This window comes from Elephas maximus, chromosome 9 (assembly GCF_024166365.1).
Source record: "Elephas maximus indicus isolate mEleMax1 chromosome 9, mEleMax1 primary haplotype, whole genome shotgun sequence".
NCBI classification, from domain to species: domain Eukaryota; kingdom Metazoa; phylum Chordata; class Mammalia; order Proboscidea; family Elephantidae; genus Elephas; species Elephas maximus.
Genome location: NC_064827.1, coordinates 58,831,038 through 58,847,819, shown reverse-complemented (window position 1 = coordinate 58,847,819; position 16,782 = coordinate 58,831,038). Strand labels below are relative to the sequence as shown.

Below are 16,782 nucleotides of genomic sequence, written 5' to 3'. Positions count from 1 at the left end.
GAACCCTGGCTGGCTTACAGTGTTGTGTTCTCTTTTTTTCTAAAGTGCTTGCTGCCAACTGGTTCTGTGGTATAGTGACTAAGACTGCAATCTCAGGGTCATGCTTCCCAAGTTCAAAACCTGGCTCTCTCACTTCCCAAATTCGTGATTTAGGCAAACTAAAAAACCTCTGTGTGTAACATGGGATAATAATAGTCATGGGATTGTGGGGGGGAATTAAATGAGTTAAAACAGGTAGCTAAGAAGAATGCTTGGTACTTAATAGGCATTATATAAGTAGTAGCTAGTAGCAGTAGCAACAGCAGTGGTAATTTGAGTATTACCTTAACAATTATTACCAGGTCTGTACAATATTTTATTTTCTGTACTGTTGTTTTTTTTTTTTTCTTTTCTTTTCTTTTTTTCTTTAAGTCAACTTACCTTTTTTGCTTTAATAAATTTTCTTTACAAGATCTTAAATGGGAATCCAGTATCAGTTGCCATAAATAAAATGTATACATAAAGATATAAAGACCATAAAACAGTGTATTAAATTCTAAATAAATATTTTTGCCTTCTTGAAAGAAAAAAATCACTTTCCCACTGTGTGGTTTAACATGCTGTAGTGTACATCCAGTCTCCTCCTCGTGTACCCCCAGTCATCCCATGCTTTACAGGCTCTGATGTGGACCATTCCACATTTTATAAACAACAGGCATCAAGCTTATTATTGCCTTGTTGTTTTATAAAATCTACCTGTTTCCCTGTTTGAAAACGCTACTGTATCTTTCTGCTTTGGTCCCTTGTTCTCCTGCTTCTTAGTGGCCTGAGTTCTCCAGGTTTTCTCAGAAACAATTCATCGTCTCTCATAAAGCCTTTTAGTTCATGATGCGCTTCCTGAGCGCTGAAGCCTGAATCCATTCAGGGCCTCTCAGTGCTGTCTCTGTCTTTTTGCTTGTGTTGGGCTTCTCTTTCCTTTTCATAGAGCTTACTCTACCCTCTCCAGCTGGAAGGTCATTCTTCTCCTCACGGAAGAACGAGGCTCAACAGGAATGGTTTGTTGTCCTACGCGTAGTGACAGATGATCTGTCCTAGATAGCAGCCCCCTTCTCTCCCTCGTCCCGTCCTGCTTGTTCCAACTCAGCAGATAAGGCCCTTTCTGTGATCTGAGAGGCCTCACCTTCCTCTGCCTGCTCTTAATGGCCCTGCCCCTCCCTGCCCTGTCCTTGATTAGATCCCTCTCCTCTCTTTTGTTGATGTCCGTGCGCTGAACCTGAGCTCATCTGAGGTCTCTTTGGGACCTGGTGGATTTCTTTGTTTCCTAGCCCTTTCTTCCTAAGTGAACCCATTCTGGTTAGTTCCATTGGTTTCCTGCATTAAGAGATTCCATCTCCCGTGAGTCATAGCATTCTCTTCATAATCTCTGGCCCTGGGAATTTACCTCTCTTGTTTATCAATTGTTAGAAACCTGTTCTTCTAAAATCTAGGCTGCATGTTTCCTCCCTCTTCTATTAGGAATTCTCAGGTGACCCAGGCCCTTTGTCCTTAGGTCCCCATCTCTTCCTCGTCACCACTACCTTTCCCTCACAAGCTGCCAGCCGTCAGAGGCTCTGGCTTTGAATTCAGAGGAGGCGTTTGATTCTAGCACCAGCGCTTTTAACTGTTTAACCTTGGATGAGACACTAAGGCTCGGTTTCCTCATCACTAGAAAGGGGGTGATAATGCCGGTCTCTTGGGATTGTTCTGAGGGTCAGGAATAACTTCCCCTGCATGATGCCTGTCAACAGTAGGTTCTCCCTAGAGTAGTGACCCTGGGTCGCATCCTGCCGAGTCTCACTGGGCTAAGGCAAATGGATTTGCCACTCTGTGAGGTGTTAAGGGGTCACTGGATTGTCATGAAGACTGAGTGAGGTGACAGGAAGAGAAAGCCTGTCAACTTTCTTGCTCTCGTTAATCTGTTTCATACACACTGTGCTTAGTCAACACACTCCTGTGAGAGATGAAGTGAATGGACTTGGGCACTAACTCCTTCCACCTCCTGAACACACACCCACCTGCTCATTTGTTGACAGGACACATCTGCCTGAGTGTCCTCACAGGCAGGATGCCCAGATGAAGCTGTCAGCCCCACACGTGCACACACTCACATACACACACATTTGCCCCTTCTTCTGTGCCCACCGTTTTGGTCCATGGCATCTGCCTATCCAGTCACCTAAACCAGGAATCTGGACTCAGCCATGACTCCTCCCATTTCTTTACCTCCCACATCCACTCATAATAGTTTGCCCCCACAGACTGCCTTCTACAGCTCTGAAATCCTCCCTCTCCTCTCTGTCCCCGCAGCTCAGAACCCTTTCCTCTTTAGTCCAAATCAACAGCCACCTCAGTGACTCCCTGGGCCTAGAGTCTCCCTAAGTCCAGTCCATTGATATAGCTTCTAGCTTGACCTTTCCAGGATATAAACCTGCTCCTATCGTTTTTCTGCTCAAAACCATTTGGCGGCTCCCCAGATCCTCAGAGCAAAGCCCAGCCTCCCTCACCTCAGCCTGATTTGTACCTTTTGTCCAGCTGGATTGAGCTGTTGGTTGTTCCCTAGGTATGCCAGGTGTTTCTATGCCTGTGTATCTTGTGTGTCCTAGTCCCTTTGCCTCAATTGGTCGATCCTTGCCTTACCCACCTGGTGAACCCCCAGCCCTTCAGTACTAAGCTCACCACCCCCTCTGTCCAGGACATCTACTCCACCTTATTCATGAGCAAGAAAACAAGCATTGCACTATAAAGGTTACTTGTGTCCATGACTCTCCCACCCAGACCTAAATTTCTTCGTCTTCCTGAAATAATGCTCTTTTCCCATCAGGAACCCAGATTTCCAGTGTTGTACCTTCTGGTCCAGAAAACCAGATCTTTTAAGAAGCTATCTTCCATGATCAGCTCTCACTTCTTGAACCCTCTTCTCATCCAAAGCCATACTTAGAACTAGAAGGAGAGAAACAGTCCCCTCACAGGCCTGCATTCCCTACAGAGAGAATGTTCTGGGTTCTTCTGGCAGCATCTGCCCTGGGATTGTGGCCTGGCCACAGCTTAGCCATCCCAGCTGAGCTCAGAGCAGCCAATACTGACCTAGCACCTTTACTGTCTTCTTTGTTCACCGGCAACTCTTCCCTACAGTGCTAGGCCCCCTGCATATGTTAACTCTGTCATCCTCACAACCTTTCTTCATAGGACAATTTTTGTGTCATTTCACCTTGTATCATCCTCACCACAAGATCACAGTCCTAGAGTGAAATTCCAGCTCTGCCCCACTTCCTACCTGGATGACCTGAAACAAATTGATTCATCTCTGGCAGCTTCAGTTTATTCATGCTTTCAGACCCAAATAGACCTAAAGACTAAATTTGGTCAGGGATAAAGAGAGAGCCCAGTCCTGGTCACATTCACTCTGGAATAAGGGGACTCTTTGGAGCACAGATATTTGTAGCTCTGCCTTGCATGGCTGATCACTTCAGAGACTATCTGCCCACCAGTTGTTGAGGTTGCAGGACCTTTGCAGTGCAGGGACTTGCACCTCCTTACGCATGAGGCAGGTGTAGGCCCACGTTTGTCCACTCTGCCTGGATTCTGCAGATAGCAGCCCTTTCACCGCTAAGCAAAGTTGGAAAGTGGCTACTAACTGAGGTGCCCATGTTTAAGATGTAAAGGTAGAATCTTAAACCCAGATTTCCAGCAACATACCTTAATTTCAGTAGTCGCCGTGGTGTTTGAAAATAAGAATAGAAAAGCTGTTTCCCAACAAACCATACCCCCTTACAGTGATAAGCAAATATAATTTTTATATAAGTTTGCCCAAATATAGGCTTGGAAAATATTAATTTTCTTAGCTAGAATTTGACTGACAGAAGGAACTATGATGGGATGGACAGCTTGCCTCGGAATTTTGCTTTGAGGCTATAGACAGGCACTAAGGTGTCTTATGGGACAAGCTACAGGGTCTGGAAAGGGTGAATGGAAAACAGTGAGTCTACGGGGAAACCAGAGACACTGGGGTGTGCGGTAGGGAGAGCACTGACTGGGTCACCCCTTGCACTCACTCCTGCTGAGCCCCGGGGGTTTCCTTGTCTGTTCTTTGGGGAGGAACAATACTCATCAGTTCTGCCAGCCATAGTTGGTGAACACATCTGCAGGCCCAGGGCATGCTGCTCAAGTGAGAAGGGTTATTCATCTCCATTTGGGGATTTCTTTTATCTACGATTTCATCTGTGAAATCCCTGGTCAACCCTGCTCAAATTGACACAGAGCCCATAAGTACAGCAATAATAATGGCCCCCATTGCCCTGGCCCCACAATGAGGCAGCCTTTCCCCCATCTGTGACACAGGTACTGTCCCCATCTTTCAGGTGATGATTCTGAGAATCAGAGAGCTTAAGTAGCTTGTTCACGGTCATGTGGCCCATTATAGCCCGACGTCTTCTGCCTCAAGAGGATGGGAGGTGGATGGTGGAGGAGGGATAAGGTAGAGAGAGAGGGCATTGAGAGCAGAGAGGGGACCTGAAGAACTGGAGTAGGCTTGATTAGGGGTGGGAGGAGTTTAGGGTAGAGAAGTCATCACAAATTAACACCCATGCTGTGGCATGCCCTGACGATGAAAATGAATCTCTTGTACTCAACCTCCAAGCCCTAGCCCAGCTCTGACTGGAGGGCTGTGGTCTGGCTCCTGTCAGGCTGACCCTCACCACAGTCTCCAAAAGAGGAAGGAGGTTCCTCCACTCCCCCAGAGAAGCTACACAATGCAGATCAGCCTCATTGAGTTTCTTTTCTCCTAGCCACACTCAGAGTATCTGGGTGTGAGCAATGAGAGGACTTTGTTCAAACACCCAACCAGCCTGTCATGGCTAACCACTGGGTTCACACACCCACAGAGGAGGTTACTGAGGCCCTACCCAACTCACACACGGTGGTTCCCCTACAGACCAAATGTCACCAGTACTGGCCCGACCCTCCTGACGTTGCGGAACATGGTGGCTTCCACATCCGGTGCCAGTCGGAGGATTGCACCATCGCCTATGTGTTCCGAGAAATGCTGGTCACCAACAGCAAGGTGAGCAGTGCCTGGCAATGCAGTGCCTGGTGGTGGGTGGCCTGGGGAGGGCACAGCTTAGATATAGGCACTAAGTCTGCATTCATTGTGGTCCTGGTTGGGCTATACTTGTGGATCTACATCTCCTCCAGTGAGCATTTCAGTAATAATACAAGACTGACCGGACAAGAGGCAGTCATGCGTGGTCCTCATGGCCAGTACCACAGGTGCCAACAGGAAGAGATAGCTGTGGGCAGAAGCAGTCAAGGAGGCAGTCCTGGCGAGAGAGTGTTTTGAGAGAGTAGGTGGGTGGATGGGTGGGCAGGAAGCCCAGCAAGCCCAGCACCAGCAGGACCATGCACCGTGGGAGAAGATGTGTCAGGAGACGGGGCTGTCCTGGCTGGTGGCTGGGTGGGGCTGGGGTCTGCTTGCCCACTCGTCTATATCGACTCACCAAGGACACCATGTCTTCCCCAGACAGGAGAAGAGCACAGGGTCACCCATCTCCAGTATGTGGCATGGCCTGACCACGGCGTTCCCGATGATTCCTCAGACTTTTTGGAATTTGTAAATTATATGCGGTCCCTGAGAGTAGACAATGAGCCCGTCTTAGTTCATTGCAGGTACTGTGGTTTGTTGTTTTTTTAAATACATGTATTCCTTTGGGAAAGGCCTGGAGAAAGTTGGCCAACAACATTCCTACCCTCAACCCTGCAAGGCTGTGTGCTTTTACAAAGTTCTGTTTACTTTATTTCTTTACTATTTCAAAAGACTGGGAATTTTTCTGACATTACAGACTTCCAAACATAATGCAGAACTGCAGAAGAGAGTCCCACCCTCATCTTTACCTTCGTTCTTTTGTCTACTAACCTTCACAATAGATGTGAAGAAGGGGGTGGATTTTGCACTTAACAGTGGGTTTTTTTCCATTGGTCCTTAAGCCCCCTGGTATCAGAATATATGAGAATAGGCTCTTTGGGCACGTCTGAGAGAACGCCTGGAGGGGGGTGTGTTTGTATTCTGGGAGATCAGGAGAGGAAAGCTCTTTCTGAGTAACTGTGGGAACTGGGTAGGAGTTAAGCTGGGCCGGGCAGAAGTGCTGCTTGGGCAAATCCCAAGTGTTTCCATCTCTCCCCTCTCCAGTGCTGGAATAGGTCGCACTGGTGTGTTGGTCACTATGGAAACAGCCATGTGCTTAATTGAGAAGAACCTGCCTGTCTCCCCACTGGATATTGTCCGGAAAATGCGAGACCAGCGCGCCATGATGGTGCAGACATCAGTGAGTAGAAATTCAGTCATAAACCTGCTGGCAGTGGCTGTCACCTACCAAGTGCTGACCCTGGGCCAGGCTGCAGTCAGGGCTCTGCAGGTCAAGAGCCTGAGGCTCAAGGGATTGAGCCCCTTGCCCAGGGTCTGAGAGCTTGTCTGGGGCTGAGCCACTCCAAAGCCCACACCCATCTAACCTCTACATTTCGCTGCCCTCCTTCTGCTGCCTCTGTAATTCATTTCCTGTCAGTTTCTGAAGTAAGCAAGGCCACCTGGGAGATTTCAGCCACCCACATGTTCTAGGTGACCCTTCGACTGGGCAGACTCTGACACAGCCCCGCTCCCTCCTCCTTTGGGCTCTCTCCAACTTACGACTTACTACGTAGCACCCGAGTTCTTGGTACTGCAAATGTCCCCAAGAGGCAGCCTTGTGGCTTTCCCCAGGACTACCAGAGAGACAGTGTAGCAGTGTGGAAAGAGCATAGCTCAGGCTCCACCATATACTGGATAACCTTTGAATAGTCCCTTAACCTCTCTCCAAGCGTCAGTTTCCCCATCTGCAAAATGGATACCATCCTATGTTCATTCATCCGTTCATTCAACAGATAATTGCACAAACAGGAGAGACCAGGGTTATATCTGGTAGGAGAACTGGATTCATCAATTATAAGTCCCATCAGTGACAGGGGATGTTTAGTGGGGTCTGAGAACTCAGAGGAAAGGTGCCTAAAGCAGACTTGGAGAGCTCAAGGAAGGCTTCCTGGAGAGTAGCTTCTCAGGCACAACCCCCCAGATAGGTGAAAAGGAGTTAGTGAAGAAAGGAGCAAGAATTTTGCATCCTAGCCAGCAATATATCCTCACAGGCTTGTGGGCAATGTTTAAATGATTTCCCTAATAGATTTTGAGCTCTTGAGGCTTTATATTAGCTTATAACCAGGAATTCTGGATAAGGGAAAAAAATTGACTTTTGTTATTAAGGATACTCTCTACCCTGTTTTGTGGTATGGAAGACCTCATTGCTGGTAAAAAAAGGGGGAAAAAATGCATTGTCTTGGTAGATTTTCTAGCTGGCATATCTCTGCCTAAAATGCTTTCCTTTACCCTGTACACTTCACTAAAATAAGTTTCTTAGGTATTTGCTAATATTAAAAGCCTTATTCCGTGTAACAGCTTTCAGTGGTTGTTGTCCTTTGTAAGACTAAATCCAGGTTCCTAACCAGCATCAGGCCCCCCAAACCAGGTGGCGTTCCACCTGTGCAAGTACTTCTCCTCCCCACACCAGGTAGTCTGGGCCAGAATAGTGAGCCCTGACTAAAGGACTTCCATACTTTTTTTTTTTAGCTGTCATTTATTACAGCAAAGGGATACAAAACAAAATCAGCAAAGGGATAGATACATGGGGATAGTCCAGAGGAAACCAGGCACAGGCTTCCAAAGTCCTCTCCCAGTGGAGGCACACAGCATATGCTTAATTCCTGCAGCAACGAATTGTAACAACACATGTGAAATGCTGTCTACCAGGGAAATTCATTAGAGACTCAGGACCCAGGATTTTTAATGGGGGCTGGTCACATTTTTTTCCAAAAAATAAAAAAAATAAATTTTTTTAATTTTGGTCACATAGGCACCCTGTGCCTAGTATGTGGGGCCTCCACTTTTTCTTACACTGCTCTTTCTGCCCAGCATGGCCACCCTGCAGCGACCTTTACCCTTTGCAACCTCCCCTGATGCCCTTGGGTAGCTAGTTTCTCCCTCTGTTGTGTTTCCATGACACAGTGCCCACCCCTCTTGGAGCACTTCCCCCACCCCTGCACCCTCATCAGATAGGAATTATTGTTAGTTCACAGGTGTGTCTTCTGCACATGTTTCCCCGACATGTAACATAGGGTCTGGCCTGATCCGGTGTTGGTGCTCAGTGAGTGTTTGTGAATGACAGGAAAGAGTAACCACACACGTGGTATTGTACAACGCTTTTGGAGCTGCCTGACTTGACTGCTGTATTTCTTTTCCAGAGCCAGTACAAGTTTGTGTGTGAAGCAATTCTTCGTGTGTATGAAGAAGGCTTAGTCCAAATGCTGAATCCCAGTTAAGGCAACTGTGAAAATATTCATTCCTCTTTCCCAAGAGCATCCTCCTTAAGGACAGACCTTCTCTCTGAAAGCAGCAAGAGGAATCTGTGCAGGCTGTGGGAAAGGAATGAGCACATTTGAACGCAGGCACTTTAAATTTCTGTAGAAAGGTATCATGTATATAGGAACTGTGTAGATACGCATGCTGTCATGTATAGCATCACTTAGACCCATTATCCCTATGGAGAGATATAAGCAAAAGGGATCTCAGTTTGGAGCCTGTCCTAATGCCTCCTACCTAGACATTACCATACCCCTGTAAGCCACCCTTGGGCAACGCAGAAGGAATGCCAGGAATGCTGTTGACCTCCCAGAAACAAGGTGGTGTGGTTATTTAGGGTTGCGTGGATGTTTTGTGTGTGTGTGTATATATATAGGAGTATAAGGGCTGAGCTTTCTGTGCTTCTAAGTGGAGCTGGAAATTAGAGCTGGCACACTTCTGATGCTAAGGAACCCCTGATGAATGTCCTACAACAGCAAGAGGGTGGGGTTCAGGCTAAAGAATGAGCAGTACCTTTTCTGCCCTCCCTTCCTTTGTGCCATCTCCCTGTCAGTTCCAGTGGTCATGTTCCTGAGAATCATGCCCAACCCACCCCCTCCCCCGCACTTCCTCCCTGCATTAATGACCCTCTGGGGTTCATACGCAGTGCCTGCACCGGAATAATGATGCTATGTTCTGGTGAATTTTCGACTGAGACTCTGAGAACTAGGACTCTCGGAGTCTTGTCGTCGTCGTGTTTGTTAGTTTTAGAAGCAGGTGTCTCTCGCTTCTCTGCAGCGCGTGCTATATACTCAGAATCCAGGACTGGAATCATTTACTACTGAATCTACTACATGTATTGCTGCTACTTCAAGCTACTACACTTGAAACATGATGATTGTTGTGAGGGGATACGAGATGACATCATCTAAATATTCAGAATCTGTGGCCCTTCTCAGAAAGATCTAGTAATTGAACCATGGGAAACCCAGCTTCTGGAGGGTCGTCCGTGGGTGTGTGTATGTGCGTGTGCGCCCATGGGTGAGTGTTTCTCAGGATTCCTAACTCGATTCAAATTACAGTTGAGTTTATATGAAGAATGAGTCTCTGTATCGAAGAACAAATGTGTGCTTTCACCCTCAGTTGCAGTGGTCTCCATTTCATTTCAAAGGAGAGGATCAGACTATCTGAATATAAACACAATTTGATGTTAATTTATTCTAAGTGCACCATGATTTTGATTGTCCTTGAAGAATTCTGCCTTTGTTAATACTGTGTTAAATTTTTTTAAATTTGTGACAGGATTGTAGCAAATTATTATTTAAGGAAAATAAATTACGTAAAAATTTTAATGTGGTATTTTTAAATAGCTGTTTTTGTGTATCCAGAAGAGGAAGCTAAGCCAGTTTCTTAATAGTATTTATAGAAAAGGATGCTTTCATACTATAATGCACATAAATGAAGCCATTTTGCTATTTAGTCAACTCTGGACCAATTTCGTAGTTTCCTGGCTGCAAGATGGATAAAAAGACCTATATAGCAGGGGCCAGGTTTCTGAGGGTTCTTTATGTCCAGACCTAGCAGACTTACTTGCATACTTCCCATCTTTTCCTCACCAATATTTTACAGCTAAATGGGAGAGATGAAAGGGAGGTGTTATACAGTGCTGTAACCCCATACTGTGAAACAAGAAGAGCTAGCAGAACGTAGCAGGAAATTTTGGAGCTAAGGGGTAGGAGATTTGGTACTTGACCCGACTCAGTGCTCATTAGTTCAAGTCCCAATCACGTAAGAGCTCTGCCTCTATTTCCCCAACTGTAAGCTGGGAGAAACAATACTTATGCATTAGGTTGATTATGAGGATTGGGTAAGATCATGTTACTAATGTGAATTTTCATCAGCTGGGATATAACTGATACCACCGTAGATGGGTTACTTGGACAGTTAACTTGTTAGCAGTTAGCCCCAAAACATACCAAATAGAGTTATCTAGGGTTTTATAAGAGAAAAATGTTTTGCTTCTAGGGAAAACAATAGCACAAAGGAATATCTTACCAGCACCTTTGTTCAGTTCAGCCTCAGAAAAATTCTATCAGCAAAGCACCAAAAAATGAGAGGGAAGGGGGAGCACTAGCATAAATTTCAATGCTGTCGGGATATTTAGCAAATGATTGCCACTTGATGAAAATGCATAGTGTGCTAAAAGCCTGAGAAGTCTAAATGTGTCTAGAGGTTTGTGTTTTATTATTACAGTGAACCCTGTGATAGCTGAAACTCGACGGGATTGCCTTGTTTTTCCGGGTCTCACAAGTTTTCCCACACTTCACGTTTTAATGGAAAATATTTGAACTTTCCTTCTCTGACAGGTTTCTGCCTTACTCAGGTCCCTGCTTTTGCAGATTTGCTGTATTTTTTTAAAAAACAAATTAAGTTGTTTAATATGGTTGCAGAAATGCTGCCACTATTGTTGCATATAAATTTCTAAAAAGCTTACCAAAGATTGTAGCCAGTCTTTTCCTGCCACTGTGCTGGTCAGCAGTTCAGATTCAGCAGATGTTGCCAGAAAGAAAATCCGTGTAATAATGGGAAAGAACAAGCCAAGAGAACTATCCACAGGGGCAAAATATACAAGTAAATACTGTAGATATTACCAATGAAATTCTGTAGCTCAAGATTCCGGTTTTACCACCTTGTACACTTAAGCAATTATACTCAAGAAACCTTTTTTAGTCATAAGTGAAGAACTTCATCAGAATCGGGATAAATATTTTGCCTGGGAGATCTGGCTGGGTGTGAATGGAGAAGACATTTACATCCTACGTTCTGGTGCTCTCAGGAAGTTTAATTAGACACACTGATGTGCTGAGTTAATCAAGATGGGAGATCCCTCCTGGTGCCACTCTATAGACCTGCACTTGGTGTTTTGACCTTCCAGAGAGAAAGATTCAACTCAGTTGGGGTGGGGGTAGGGGTGTTTGGATCACAAACTTCTACTGGTCTTAAGTTCCTCCCACAGTAACTTATAATATGCCTTTAGATTAGTGTAGATGCATTTGACATTTTTAATTCCTCAGAAATTATTATTCTAGGGCAAGCAACAGGCCTCTTCATCCTCCAGAGGCAATGAAGAGGCAGCATCATGGGAAAAGATTGTAAGAGGCAGGACTTGGATCTAAAGTGAGGCTTAAGCAAGATGTGTTGCCTGTTGGCCCACATGTATGCACACCTATAAAAGGGGAAGATTGGGCTAGATTACATGAGCTCTTTAGTTCTTTCCAGGTTTAACATTGTGGGGGACTGAGATTCCAGAAAATCGAAATTAATCCTAAACCAAAGCTGCAATAGAGCTATCACAGTTCTTGTCCACCAGGGAATGTACCTTAGAGCTAGGCACTGTTGAATGTGAAGACAAGGATTACTATTCACTGGTCCTTGTCTGTCATCCAAAACCGAGACCAGTCTCAGTAAAGATGGTCTGGGGAACCAAACGCATGCAAGTCCGATGGCCAAGTTGTTCTGCCATCTTTATAGCTCACATTCTGTTTGGAGCAACTAAAGGATTTGTGTTAAGTCATGGGAGATTGAAAAGTGTCTTACAGGGGACAACTTAGTCAAGTGGCATAACATAGTTCACAAAGATAATGTTCTACAACTGAGTTTGGTGAATAGCATCTGGGGTCTTAAAAGCCTGCTAGTGGCCACCTAAGATATAACTACAGGCAGTCTCTGGGTTACGAACGAGGTCTGTTCCTGAATGTGTCTTCAAGAATTTGTAGGTAAGTCGGAACAGGTGCACACAGGTTCTTATTTAGCCTTACTATAACGGTCCTTATGAGTCAGAATCAACTTGATGGCAATGGGTTTTGTTTTGTTTTGTTTTAGTGCAAGAAAAGGCTTAAAGCCTTTTCAATGATTTAAAAACTGCACAGGCAACAAGTGAAGGTGATAATGATGCAGAATTAGTTGTGGGGGAGCAGGAGAGCAGTGGGATGCAGACCGCAAATTCTTATATAAAGCCCAGACTTAATGGTCTGACTAAGACTAGAAGGACCCCAGAGGTTATGGTCCCCAGACCTTCTGTTAGCCCAAGACTGGAACCATTCCCAAAGCCAACTCTTCCAACAGGGATTGGACTGGACTATAAGATAGAAAATGGTACTGGTGAGGAGTAAGCTTCTTGGATCAAGTGGACACATGAGACTATGTGGGCAGCTCCTGTCTGGAGGGGAGATGAGAAGGCAGAGGGGGTCAGAAGCTGGCTGAATAGACATGAAAATAGAGGGTGGGAAGAAGGAATGTGCCGTCTCATAAGGGGGAGAGCAACTAGGAGTATATAGCAAGGTGTATATAAATTTTTGTCTGAGACTGACTTGATTTGTAAACTTTCACTCAAAGCACAATAAAAATTAAAAAAAAAATTAGTTGTGGATAGGGTTGGTTCAGTCATTTCGAAGTGAGGGCAAATTTACATAACATTAAAAGGCAAGTATAAGTTGCCCATAAGTCAGGTGTTTTTAACTGAGGGACTGCCTGTATTGGTCTTTACTCGTACGGAGCAAAAGAGAATGAAGGAACTCAAAGGCTCCAAGAAGAAACTAGTCCAGAGGACTGATACCCCACACAAACCAAAACCTCCTCTAACCTGAGACCAGAAGAACTAGATGGTGCCCAGCTACCATTACCTACCATTCTGACCAGGGACACAATAGAAGGTCCTGGACAGAATGGGAGAGAGATATAGAACAAAACTCAAATTTCCAAAAAAGCCAGACCTACTGGACTGATAGAGTCTAGAGGAACCCCCAAGACTACTGCCGTAAGATACCCTTTGAACTTGGAATTGAAGCTATTTCTGGAGGTCACCTTTCAGCCAAATAATAAATTGGCTTATAAATAAACAACATCACCCGTGAGTAATGTGCTCTCATAAATAATTAGCTACGAGACCAAACAGTCAACAGTTACCCAAAAGCAAAGATGAGAAGGCAAGGAGGGGAAGAAAAGCTAAGTCAATGGAAACAGAACAAACAGAATGGAAATAATGAGAATGCTGACATATTGTAAAAACTGTAACCATTGACAAGGAACAATTTGTATAAAAATTGTTAAAAGGGAACCTAATTTGCCGTGTAAATTTCACCTAAAACAATAAAATATTTAAAAAAAGAAAAGTATCTTAATTGATCAATGTTTTTTCTGTAAATTCGAAATGTTTTTCATTCTAACCTGTTTTGTCAGTGACCACTGAAAAACAATTCAATCAATATAAAAACATTCAAGCTATGCAACACTATTATTGTCTGCTGACATTTTTATTTCAATAATTGTCTTGCTTTCTGGAAGTGTTTTCTTATTTTGTTTGCCTTTATTTACTTATCTTAATAAATACTGTTTTGAATGGAGCCCTGGTGGCACAGTGGTTAAGAGCTACAGGAAGCTATGGCTGCTAACCGAAAGGTCAGCAGTTCAAGTCCACCAGCCGCTCCTCGGAAACCCTATGGGGCAGTTCTACTCTGTCCTATAGGTTCGCTTTGAGTCAGAATCAACTTGACAGCAATGGGTTTTAACTGTTCTGGAGAATGTTCTGCCCATCTCCACCATCCCACTGGTCAGGAGCATGACATTCCACACGCATTACCTTCTCCACCTTGACCTTGGGTGGCAAAGTCAAGATCAGAATTGGGTTCTTCAGCTGCCAGTGACAACAGTAGCTTATACAAAATAGGTGCTTACTTACCTTCTAATGCAGGCTGCTAGGATGCCTCCGTGGTCATCAGAGTCCCCCTTCCTTCCGACTTCTTGCTTTCCCATCCCCAGTGTATAGCTTCTACCTTGGGACCAAGATGTCTGCCCCAACCATGTTCATGTTCCAGCTAGGAGAACAGAGGAAAGGGAGGGGAAAAGCAAGACCTCTTCCCTTAGCAATGTGCCCTAGAAGATATACACATTACTTATGCCCACATCCAGTTGATCAGAGCTTAGTCACAGGCCATTCCTACTGCAAGGGGTCTGGGAAAGGTCATTTTTATTCCAAGAAGCCATGTGCCTAACTAAAGTGAAATGGTTCTATATCTGAGAAAGAATGAATTTTGAGGGACAATTAGTGGTCTCAGCCATGACTCAACACTTTGGCCACCCTTCTTCCCCCCCCCCCCCATAGAGCCCATTCCTCCTCTCTCCAAGGGAGACAAACTCCATCCTATTACAGCATTTAACTTAAGTTCCAGGTCTTTAGACAATGTGCAGTCTTCTTCCTCAACTCTGAGTGGCTTCTTATAGTCTAATGACCTATAAACTAAAAGACAACAGAGCCTGTAAACAGTAGTGAAGTAGAAACAGGAAAACAGCCATTGAAAACTCATTCCTAAGAGAGAAAAATAGGAAATATGGCTGTCACTGCTGCATTAAAAAAAAAAAAAAAAAGACTAGTTGCTGTTGGGTTGACTGACTCATCACTACCCCATGTGAGTTACAGTAGGACAGCATTCCATAGGGGTCTATGGCTGATTTTTCAGAAGCAGATCACCAAGCCTTTCTTCCAAGGCACCTCTGGCTAGACCCAAACTCCAGTCTTTTGGTTAGGAGCTGAGTGGCTAACAGTCTGGATTACCAAGGGACTCCTCAGTGTCCCATAAACCCGTTGACATCTAGTCAATTCTGACTCACAGCAACCGTATAGGACAGAGTAGAACTGCCCTACAGGGTTTCCAAGGCTGTAATCTTGGAAACTTGCAGACTGCCACATCTTTCTCCCACAGAGCAGCTGGTGGTTTCAAACTGCTGATCTTTCAGTTAACAGCTGAGTGCTTAACCACTGCACCACCAGGGTTCCTCCCACTGCCCCATAAAAAAAAAAAAGAAAAAAACCCATTGCCATTGAGTTGATTCCGACTCATAGTGACCCTATGGGTCAGAGTCGAACTGCCCCATAGAGTTTCCAAGGAGCACCTGGTGGATTTGAACTGCCAACCTTTTGGTTAGCAGCATAGCACTTAACCACTACGCCCCCAGGGTTCCTTCCATAGGGGTTACCAAATCCCACTGGACAGAGAAGAAGCCCTTCTCTGGCTGTACCATACGTCTTGAATAGCCCACCACAGCCCCAGCCCTGCTCTCTAAAAGGAGCTCCTTGTCCACTGAGCTCCATAGCCACATCAGAGGTGGGACTGCCATGGGTGACCTGCTTGAGAATGACATAGCTTTTGTAGCTTGCTTACTCCTGGAGCAATTTGGGGCTTTGAGTCCCCAGGGTTGCTTGCATGTTTCTTGCAGACCAGGCTGTGGTCTCTTTGCCAATAGAATCCCATCAAGTATGCACAGCCAAGAACTAGCCTAGGCGCTGGTGTTTGGCTTACTGGCTTCTGTGCCCTGCTTCTGCTTCTTTCTCAACTTAAAGGTGCTACCTTGAGGCCACCTGAAGGAGAAGCTTGGGGGTAAGACAACATCCTTAATCTGATCTTCGGAGTCAACATTTTCTGGCAGAGAAGCCTTGAAAACAGCTTGCTGCCCTAGTCTTAGCTCCTGCTAAGACTGCCACCTCAGAGCCAACGCTCTTAACAGCTGCAGTTTGGAGGACAGAAACTGTTGGCATTTTCATTTCTTCAAGACTTTAATCAACTTAGTGCAGGCTGCCAACAGGGCCTCCCTTAGCAAAGCTGGATTCTCTCCCATCTCTGCTTGCAGTCTGGCTGGCTCTAGCCCCGGTTCATCTCACTTTTATAGGACTTCGTGAAAAGCAACAAGAAGTAAACACTCACTCTTTTCGCATCTCTTGCACCATTTCTTCTACTGCTGTGGCCTCAGTCCACATGTGGTCCATTCCACGAGCTACCACAGATGACAATTTCATCAATTGTTTAGCCATTATATAAAAAGATTGTATCCTCGTCATCTGCTGACCTATAATTCCACTTAGCCAACACCACATTTTAGATGTTATTTGCATCATCCCTTTTCAGGTATCAAATGCTGAATCAGAAAACCAAAGTTAAGGTAGCTTGAACGAAATAGACATTTATTTCTCTCTCACATAAACACAGGCAGTCCGGAATTGGAATAAGTACTCTATGATCATCAGGGACCCAGGCTCCTCCAATCTGGTTGCTCCACTATTCTCAACACACAGCTTCTACCTCATGCTCCAAAATAGCCACTCCAGCTCCAGCCATTGCATCCACATTCCAGCCACCAAAAAAGAGGAAAGGGGAGAAAAAAAGGAATGTTTCCCGTTAAGGACACTTCCTAAAAGTTGCATTTACTACTCGCTCTATACACAATTGCAGAACTTAAACATATGGGCACACCTACCTAGCTGCAAGGGAGGTTAGGAAATGCAGCCTTTATTGAGGACG

General features: G+C 45.1%; 1 protein-coding gene across 3 annotated transcripts in view; it reads left to right on the top strand.

The window, feature by feature from the left end:
* Positions 1–13,566, top strand: part of PTPN3 (protein tyrosine phosphatase non-receptor type 3) — a 182,705-nt gene extending 169,139 nt beyond the window's left edge. For all 3 annotated transcript variants that reach the window (XM_049896274.1, XM_049896275.1, XM_049896276.1), the window contains exons 23-26: positions 4,949–5,077; positions 5,534–5,679; positions 6,200–6,335; positions 8,335–13,566. In XM_049896274.1, the coding sequence (XP_049752231.1) occupies positions 4,949–5,077; positions 5,534–5,679; positions 6,200–6,335; positions 8,335–8,412 (489 nt within the window). In that variant the 3' untranslated portion in view covers positions 8,413–13,566. The remainder of the gene's footprint in view (positions 1–4,948; positions 5,078–5,533; positions 5,680–6,199; positions 6,336–8,334) is intronic.
* Positions 13,567–16,782: the final 3,216 nt, after the last annotated feature.